The sequence below is a fragment of the Aquarana catesbeiana genome, linkage group LG03 (assembly GCF_042186555.1).
Source record: "Aquarana catesbeiana isolate 2022-GZ linkage group LG03, ASM4218655v1, whole genome shotgun sequence".
Taxonomy (NCBI): Eukaryota; Metazoa; Chordata; class Amphibia; order Anura; family Ranidae; genus Aquarana; species Aquarana catesbeiana.
In genome coordinates, this window is record NC_133326.1 from 145,378,104 (window position 1) to 145,388,665 (window position 10,562).

Below are 10,562 nucleotides of genomic sequence, written 5' to 3' on the forward strand. Positions count from 1 at the left end.
CTTTTCCAAACCTTGGAATATATGGCTCTAGTGACTGGACTTTGATAAATTGCAGGGAGTCTTGACTACCTTGTCAGAGAACCCCTGGGCGCTCAGTATCTTTTCTTCAGATACCAATCTGTCAAGTTTAAGGAAACCACCTGTGAGTGTGACACTGGACCCTGTGATAGTAAGTCTACTCTCTTTGGAAGAGGCTCCGAGACCAGAGTCTGTAGCAGGGAAAACCATGGCCTCTTGGGCCAGAAAGGGGTGATTAGGATGAGATCCGTTTCTTCTAGAAGAAACTTCCGGAGGACTTCCGGAATAAGTCTGATCGGCGGGAAGGCGTAACAGAGGCCGAATGGCCACGTATTCGCCAGAGAATCAATCCCCAATGATTGATATGCTGGGTTCAAGGAAAAGAACCTCTCCGTCTTGCGTTTTTTCTGATTTGCAAACAGGTCCACTTTGGGACATCCCCATCTGTTGGCGAGAGCCGCAAAAACTTCGGGATGAAGGGACCAGTTTTCCCGATCTACCCGGAAGCGGCTGAGATAATCTTTCAGACAATTTTGTGTCCCCTTCAGGTGCACGGCTGAAATTGAAGCTAGATTCCCTTCTGCCCAAGATAAAATCTCCTGGGCAATAGATTGAAGTATTCAGCTCCTCGTGCCTCTCTGTTTGTTGAGGTACACGACTGTCGTGATATTGTCAGAAAGAATTTGGAGATTGTGCCCCTTGATTTCCGTGTGAAATGACTGCAAGGCTCTCAGAACTGCTAGCATCTCTCTCTGATTGGATGAAACACTTGCTTCCCTCGAGGACCACTCTCCTTGTGCCACTGTGTTGCTGAGGTGAGCTCCCCATCCCCAGGAACTCGCATCCATAGTGATCCTCTGGGATATAGGAATGGACCATGGGAGACCCTTTGTTAGGTGCAGGTTTGTCCACCACCACAAGCTTCTCTTTACCCTGGCGGGTAGCCAGACCCTTGACTCCAGGGACCCTGCTTCTCCATCCCAGTCCCTTAATAGAAACAGTTGTAATGGACGTTGATGAAATCTTGCCCATGGTACTGCGGGAAAGCATGAGGTCATCAGACCCACTGCTCTCGAAACCTGTCTCAGCGAGACTGACTGGTTGGTCTGTAATGCTGATATAGTTTGGATCATTTTTGTAATCTTCTCCTGTGGAAGAAAAACTTTCTGGTCTACCGAGCAAAAGTCGTATCCCAGATATGTCACTTTCTGGGCCGGCATTAAGGACGGCTTCTGTACGTTTATTAACCAGCCTAGGGACTGTAGGAAGTCTTGCACCGTCTGAAGATCCGCTAACAACCTCTGGTATAATTCTGCCACTACAAGGAGGTTGTCCAGGTAGGGGATAATAGTTATCGCCTTCAACCTTAGCAGGGCCAGTGCCTCCCCCAACACCTATGGAAAAATGAGTGGGGCTGAGGACAGACCGAAGGGGAGGGCTTGAAACTGAAAGTGCCGAGTCTCTGTTCCCATCCTGACTGCTAGTCTCAAGAATCTCTGAAAGGATGGATGGAAAGTGATGTGAAGGTAATCATTCCTCAAGTCCAAAGTGGCCATGAAGCAGTTTGGGTAAAGCAGGTTTTTGATTGTGAATACCGTCTCCATCCGGAAATGCTTGTATCTGATTGAATGGTTTAAAGACCGGAGGTTCAGGATAAGCCGATACTTCCCTGATGGCTTTTTGATGGGTATAAAATCCCTTGCCCTGGTCTGGCCGGGGAACGGGGATCAGGACCTTTTGAGCCAATAAGTCTCCAATTTGGAGAACCAGAGCCTTCACTTTCTCTCGATCTCGGGGAGGAAAGGTGACCAAAAACCGCTCCGGTAGTTGGCAAGAAAATCCCAGCCTGTACCCATTGGTCACTAGGTCCAGGATGAAGGGAATTGAGGTGACTGCCACCCATTGTGGGAGAAATGCCCTCAATCTTCCTCCCACTGGGGGACACGAGTCACTGTGGCTTGGCGGGTTGAGGAGGATTAAACAAGACCCCCCCTTTACCTCTGCCTTTGTGCCCCGTCCAATGCTTTTTGGGCTTGTTGTCCTTTTCTCTGGGACCTTGCTGCCTACCTTGGCCACGAAAAAACTTTCTGGCTGTTGGGTTTTCTTTTTCTCTGGAAACGCCTTTTTCCTGTCAGCTGTGCGTTCCAGTGCCTCCTGCAGTCCTGGGCCAAAAAGATGATCACCCGTAAGGGAAAGACCACAAAGGCGTAAGTTGGAGGCTGAATCACCTGCCCAGGTTTTAAGCCAGTGGCTTCTTCTGGCCGAATTCACTAAGGCTGAACTCCTGGCTGTCATTCTTACCGACTCAGTGGAAGAACCAGCCAAAAATCCTACTGCCTTAAAAAGGAGAGGGAAGGACTTCAAAATCTGCTCTCTAGAAGCACCAGCCGACAAATGTGTTTGAATCAAGTCAACCATACCTCCAGATTTCTAGCTACACATGTGGAGGCCAGAGCGGGTTTGAGATTCCCAATAGCAGAATCCTAGGCTCTGTGGAGAAGGATATCGTCTCTTTTGTCCATCGGATCCCTAAGCGCGCACATATCATCAAACGCTAGGTCCGAGTTCTTTGAAAGAGGTGCTTCCAACTTAGGATTTTTGTTCCATGGCTGCGCTGAGTCCTCATCAAAAAGAAACCTTTTTAGGTTACCAATGAATAAAGGTTTTCTCTCATGATTTTCCCACTCCAGTTTGATAGCAACAATCAGGGAACTATGTACTGGAAAAACTCCAGACTTCTTCTTACGCAAACCCTTATACATAAGATCATGTTTAGATAATTGAACCTCTTCCTCTTTTAATTCAAGAGTAGTATAGATAGCCTTTAATAAGTCATCAACATCCTCTAAAAAACAACAACAATAACCCAGCGCCAGTGAATGGACACCTAGGGAGCTAAACCAAAACATGTGGTGTGTAACATATGATGTATAGTTAGCACATGTGATGTATAACATGTAATGTACAGATAGCATATATTAGACCTCGGGGGGGGGGGGGGGGGGGGGACCAGTGCAGCTAGAACAACCGTAACTGATAGATACAGATCAGAAGCAAAAAACAAAGAATGTCCAGCGCTCTGGATATCACAAAGTCAAACTGCAACAGCCCAAAATGAAAAACTGGATGGTTTAATAAAAACAGTTTGTGAAAACAGTTTATAAAAATAGTCCCATAGTAACGCAGCACTGCAATGCACCTACAATGGGAGCATAATAAAAGACAGATAGTCCATTGAGCAACAAGAAACCAAAACGGGAGATCCATCCAACTGCATGGTCCCAAACTGTGATCAATAAAGAAGGGGGAAGGGAGAGAGGGAGCCCCGGTCGGGATACACTGGAGACTCGCAGGCTTCCCGCTGGATGTGGGGTCTGGTCTCTGAGGAGATGACTCACTGGCTCCTGATGGCTATGTGGTTAGTGTGGCGTGAAGGGAAACCACTGCTCCGCCGTGAGAAGAGAAGCCTCGCTGAGGCTCCGTGACGATGGGCGATGTTATCAGCCCAGCTGGGAGGCAGTTCCGGAGAGGAGAGGGCGCAGCTTCTCACAGGAAAAGCCGCCGGAGTGTCAGCTGGTAGACGCTGAGCCGCTGACTCGCCGGTCTGTGTCCCCTCAGGGATGAAGTGCCTCCAATGGTGTAAGGTGGAGAAAAAAAACACCTTGGGAGCTTTACATTGCCCATCAGCGGTGACTTTCATCATTATTGCTGGCTACATTATTTCCCTGCTGGTTTTTTCTCCACCTTACACCATTGGATCCCCTGAGTGACACCATCTAACAATGAGGCACTTCATCCCTGAGGGGACACAGACCGGCGAGTCAGCGGCTCAGCGTCTACCAGCTGACACTCCGGCCGCAGTGGTTTCCCTTCACGCCACACTAACCACACAGCCATCCAGAGCCGGTGAGTCATCTCCTCAGAGACCAGACCCCACATCCAGCGGGAAGCCTGCGAGTCTCCAGTGTATCCCCGACCGGGGCTCCCTCTCTCCCTTCCCCCTTCTTTATTGTTCACAGTTTGGGACCATGCAGTTGGATGGATCTCCCGTTTTAGTTTCTTGTTGCTCAATGGACCATCTGTCTTTTATTATGCTCCTATTGTAAGTGCATTGCAGTGCTGTGTTACTATGGGACTATTTTTATAAACTGTTTTCACAAACTGTTTTTATTAAACCATCCAGTTTTTCATTTTGGGCTGTTGCAGTCTGACTTTGTGATATCCAGAGCGCTGGACATTCTTTGTTTTTTAACATCCTCTAAAGGTAACTTAAACCCCTTGTGGATTCTCTATCCCTGGGCTCCCTATCTGACCCTGATTCTTCCAGAGAAGAACGGGTAGATCTAACTTCAGCTTCAGAGTCTTCACTCTCCGCCTGCTGTGGAGTGCTACTGACTGAAGCTCTAATTGAGGACGGACCCTCAGCTGGCGTTTGAAGCTTGTCAATTAGCGTTTTAAAAGAGCTAAAGGTGGACGCAAGCTCATCTCTGACAGAAGTTAACATTTTCTGACAGGAGGCTACCGGGTCATCTTTTACTAGGCCTTCTATACAGGTGCGACAAACTGCTTTGTTCCATGAGAAGCTCAATTTGTTTGCGCAAACCGCACATTTCCTCTTTGGTGGCTGCGCTTGGGTCTTGTCCTGAGTCCTGGTCTGCAAGACAAAAATAAAAAGACCCACCATGCAATTATAAGCCACCCAATCACTCCATAACACCACGTGCAGGAGGGAGGAAATGTGTCCCCTTACACCCACTACTAGAGGGGGGAGGGAACACTCACAGGGATAGCAAGATGGTGACAAAACACCCCAGGCTTACCTGTGAGGTGCTGGTGTTGGGAACCGCATCCGTTGCCTGTGCAGGTACTGCTGAAGGATCCATCCTGCCCCTCTTGGTTGTCCACAGCCTGGCTGCTATACACCAACACCAGCAACCAGCGTCCCCTGTTGGCGCCGTTTATGGAGACTGGAACCGGCGTCCGATGATGACGTCATATGCCCTGGAAGTGACCCTCTCCAGGCACTTCCTGTGAGCCAGCTTGGAGCGCAGTAGCTCTGCCCCCTCGAGCACCGCGGCTTCCTCTTTCCCCTGCACAGATCAGCCGCGCTGTCGGCAGGGAAAGGACACCGCCGCTCTAGTGCAATACACCGCGCTTGGGGCCCGACACCACACCGGTCCTGGCCCTCTCCAGGCACTGAGGACAGGGGACAGCAGCACAGCCAACTTCCCCAGCGGAGATGCTGCTTCTGGCAGAGGAAAAGGTTAGTGATATGCCCCAAAAACAGCCCTATAGAGCCCCTGTTCATGAGACCTAGGGGACCAGGTTCCAGGAACATGTCCCCCACCCCCCCCCCCCCGTCCGGAGGAAACACAAATAACTGACATGGGGCCTGGAGGACCGCCCTTTTATCTGGTGGGGGTAACGCATTTCCTGTCCTGGTAGGAGGAGCCCTAGGTCTCATGGGCTGTCCTGGAAGACACTTGGAGAAAAATTTGTTTGTGTATGGCCAACAGCAGGCCCAGGTAGCCTGTGTCAAGTGACCTGCCTATGACAAGGGAGTCTGTCATGCATAACATTATAGTGCAGTCCTATTTGAAAATCCACCAAACAGTGTTTTAGGGCTAAATTTCCCAGTCCAGCGATGCAGGCGTCCGAAGACTCGCTCCTCTCCCCCTCCTCTCTGCGGTGCTGTCATTGCAAGTGTGGCCGCCTGGCTGTGACAGGTTGTGGCTTCACAGCCGGGCACGCACTGCACATGCGCGAGTCGCGCTGCACTCTTAGTGGCCAGGCAATCTTCTGGGACCTGTGACGTGTCAAAACAAGGTACCCCCCCCCCCCATCTCTTCTGTCTGTTATTAGAATATTTTGTTCCTAACCATATAGCTGGTTATTTATTTTTACCACTGCATAAGATATTCAAGAAAAAAAATTGCCTTTTTTTAAACTTTACACATTAACTAAATTATACACCAAATTTTTTGTTGATGTTATTTGATTAATTGAAACAATAATCGGCCAACTAATCGATTATGAAAATAACTGTTAGTTACAGCCCTACATATATAATTATTCACTGGTCAAAGTGTTTACTCTATGCTGTGCCTGCAATTTGTGTTCCACTCCGGTTTTTTTTTGTTAAACCAGCAGGCTGAACAAAACAAAAAAAAAGGGAAGGTTTCCTGCATCCACACAAGTGAAGTGGATAGAGGAATTCTCTCCGCTGTGTCATTGTATTCTGACAACGTATCTGTATCCTTGCTGTCAGAACACACTGATCAGCAGCTGCAGCCCACTGATTGGTGCTGGAAAACCTCTCTCAATCAGCTTCTGTTGAACAGGGAGGACCACCCATAGATTGGAAATTAGCCAATCTGTGCATACCCAGCTTAAGATGTAACCATGGTATGCCAACAGTGTTAAATGGAGTGCTACTTGCATTGATTGGGAGACAGGTCTATGACAAGTCACGTGAACTTGGACCCACCCCCAGGGGGCTTTCTTATACTATTCATTTAGTGCCCAAAACACATTCCTCCAGCACACATAACAGGGCCCCCTGGTTAGCAGATCTTAGTGGGGAGAAGCTTATCATGGTGGCATCATTTAGCGGATAGTCCATTGCTCCCAGTATGAGTAGAGAGCATTACAGATGTCTTCTATGTGCACCCGTCCACCCTCACCCCTCACCAGTCCATATCACACTGAGGTGTATCTACACTGATCAGCCATAACATTATGACCACCCACCATAACCCATCAGGGCAATAACTCCACTACACCTCTGAAGGTATGCTGTGGTATCGGCCAGTAGCAGATTATTCAAAGGAGAAGTACAGCCAAAGCTCGTTTGGCTGTACTTCTGTAAATCACGGGGGTGCAGTTTGTTCTGCACTTCTGTGACCCCTTTTCAGCAGACAGCGGACTGAAGTCCGTTCTGGTCACAGAGCCGGTCCAGGCTCAGGTAAGATTGCGCCAAAGGAGTCGGGATCTGCCTGTACAGCACCCAGTTCAGCCTCTCAGCAAGCCGCTGAGAGCCTGAGTCGGCCACTCCCACCCCTCCACAGCCCAGCGCGTGCCGGGGGGGGGGGGGGGGTCCAGAGCTGAGAGCCAATGACTGGCAGTCACCAGCTCTCTGCTCGGGGAGCTGTGGGAACCAATCGATGTGTTGGATCGTGTGGGGTGTTAGAGCCGCCGGGGGACAGATGAAGCTTAAGTATGATTATTAAGTTAAACAAAAAAAAAAAAAAAAAATGATACTTCTCTTTTAAAGTAGTTGTAAACCCTTACAGACCGCTTTTTGCTACAGGTAAGCTTATAATAAGGCTTACCTGTAGCTACCCCAGATATCTCCTAAACATGAAGGGTTTAGGAGATATACCCTGTATTTGTATGTGCCAACGTCAACAGCACATGCGCACTGACACAAACTGACGCAAACGGCACGTATGTGAGTGTGTCGTTACCGTCAGCTCCCACGCGTGATGTCCAGCCAATCACAGCGCCAGACAAGCAAAACCCGAAAGTAACCCCCTGGGGAGCAATGTCGCTGGCCGGTGCTGTTCACAGGCACTGCAGCGAGGGCTTCGATCTCAAGTGAGTATTACATAATGAGCTAGAATGCATACTAGCTCATTATGCCTTTGTCTTGCAGGTGTTTGATTTTTTTTTTTTTTCAAAGTGGGTTTACAACCACTTTAAGTCCTGTAAGTTGTGAGCTGGGGCCTCCATGGATCAGAATTGTTTGTCCAACACTTCCCGCAGATACTTGATTGGATTGAGACCTGGAAAATTTGGAGGCCAAATCAACACCTCAAACTCATTGTGTTCTGCAAACCATTTCTGAATTCATCAGCCCAGGCCACCTTCTTCCATTGCTTTGAGGTACAGTTCTGCATAAGCAGAGCAGACTTGGACCGTCCATCTGTCTGCTCAGCGGGGATTAGCAGACAGTAAGGATGAGCTCCGGCGTGTTTGCATACTACACGTCCAGAGTCCGTCAGGAAGTCACAATCACAAGCAGTGAGACATTTCCTGATGTGCGGCTGCAGAGATCGGGAAATGCCTCACTGCCTGTGATTAGCGCAGCGCATTGCCGACTTCCTGGCGGGCTCGACACATGCAGCATGCGAACACGCCGGAGCTCATCCTTAGCAGACAGATTCCCCGCACCTTGTGGAAGGGGCCTCATGGTAGCTCTTCTATTGGATCGGTCTACATGGACCAACCTTCATTCCCCACAAGCATCAGTGAGCCCTGGTCCTACCTCCGCTCCTCCTCCCTTGGACCACTTTTGGTCAGTCCTGATCCCTGCACACCGGGAACATCCCACAAGACATGCCGTTTTAGAGTTGTTCTGACCCAATCTTCCAAACATTATAATCTGTTTCTTGTCAAAGTCCCTCAAATCCTAAAACTTGCCCATTTTTTTCTGCTTTCAACACATCAACTTCAGGGACAACATGTTCACTTACTGCCTGATATATCCCACCCACTGTCACATGTCATTGTAATGGGATAATCAATGGTGTTCACTGTCAGTGGTGATAATGTTGTGTCTGATCGGTGTGTAGATGATGAGGGTAGTAGTGTGGAATGACACAATCACACCCGGTGTACGGGAGCCCTCCTCCTCCTCCTCCTCCCCCCCATAATAATCCCCTATGAAGGCCTCCATCGCGCCTACCTCCTGCCGCTGCCTCTGTCCGGGGAGGTCTGCCCAGCCAGACTGGTGACGGAGGATTTCCGTTTCGGGACATTTCTTTTTTTAGACTTCACTTTGTCGGAGGGCGGAGAAGGGTCCGCCGGGGGCGCCATGACCTCCTCCCCCTCCATGGTGAGCTCAGTAATCAAACGGCGGACAGGAACGTTCTTCTTACAGCCACCCGCCCTGCCGCTAGTTTGAAAAGAGCGGAAACTGGGCAACAGCCAATTGGGTGGCAAGGACAAGGGTTGCTAGGAGATGAAAAAAGGGTAAGGCGCAGCCCTGAGAAAGTGAACTCGACGCATGCGCTTTCTCGTCTGCTGGCTAGGCGGACATTTTACTTGAGGGCACTTCTGTACTGACCTGTGACGAAGTTTTTTTTCTACGTATTTGTGGAAATCAAATGGATAGACTTCAAAGACAAGTCATGAGGTACACATGTAGCTCGCTGTATAGGACATTTCTTTATTCAACTGAGAAGAAAAGTATAGTTTGTACAACTGCTGTGCCAAATACCCCACCCCCTCATCCACCACTGTGCAGACCCACCCCCTCATCCACCACTGTCTGTGCACAGACCTCACCCCCTCATCCACCACTGTGCACAGACCCCACCCCCTCATCCACCACTGTGCACAGACCCCACCCCCTCATCCACCACTGTGCACAGACCTCACCCCCTCATCCACCACTGTGCACAGACCCCACCCCCTCATCCACCACTGTGCACAGACCTCACCCCCTCATCCACCACTGTGCACAGACCCCACCCCCTCATCCACCACTGTGCACAGACCCCACCCCCTCATCCACCACTGTGCACAGACCCCACCCCCTCATCCACCACTGTGCACAGACCTCACCCCCTCATCCACCACTGTGCACAGACCCCACCCCCTCATCCACCACTGTGCACAGACCCCACCCCCTCATCCACCACTGTGCACAGACCTCACCCCCTCATCCACCACTGTGCACAGACCCCACCCCCTCATCCACCACTGTGCACAGACCTCACCCCCTCATCCACCACTGTGCACAGACCTCACCCCCTCATCCACCACTGTGCACAGACCTCACCCCCTCATCCACCACTGTGCACAGACCTCACCCCCTCATCCACCACTGTGCACAGACCCCACCCCCTCATCCACCACTGTGCACAGACCCCACCCCCTCATCCACCACTGTGCACAGACCCCACCCCCTCATCCACCACTGTGCAGACCCACCCCCTCATCCACCACTGTGCACAGACCTCACCCCCTCATCCACCACTGTGCACAGACCCCACCCCCTCATCCACCATTGTGCACAGACCCCACCCCCTCATCCACCACTGTGCACAGACCCCACCCCCTCATCCACCACTGTGCACAGACCCCACCCCCTCATCCACCACTGTGCACAGACCCCACCCCCTCATCCACCACTGTGCACAGACCTCACCCCCTCATCCACCACTGTGCACAGACCCCACCCCCTCATCCACCACTGTGCACAGACCCCACCCCCTCATCCACCACTGTGCACAGACCTCACCCCCTCATCCACCACTGTGCACAGACCCCACCCCCTCATCCACCACTGTGCACAGACCCCACCCCCTCATCCACCACTGTGCACAGACCCCACCCCCTCATCCACCACTGTGCACAGACCCCACCCCCTCATCCACCACTGTGCACAGACCCCACCCCCTCATCCACCACTGTGCACAGACCCCACCCCCTCATCCACCACTGTGCACAGACCCCACCCCCTCATCCACCACTGTGCACAGACCCCACCCCCTCATCCACCACTGTGCACAGACCCCACCCCCTCATCCACCACTGTG

The 10,562-nt window shown here is 51.0% G+C and overlaps 1 protein-coding gene across 1 annotated transcript in view; it reads right to left on the reverse strand.

The window, feature by feature from the left end:
- Positions 1-8,877, reverse strand: part of NET1 (neuroepithelial cell transforming 1) — a 54,878-nt gene extending 46,001 nt beyond the window's left edge. Inside the window, exon 1 of the mRNA XM_073619405.1 lies at positions 8,705-8,877. Coding sequence (XP_073475506.1) covers positions 8,705-8,853 — 149 coding nt within the window. The 5' untranslated portion in view covers positions 8,854-8,877. The remainder of the gene's footprint in view (positions 1-8,704) is intronic.
- Between the last annotated feature and the right edge of the window lie 1,685 nt (positions 8,878-10,562).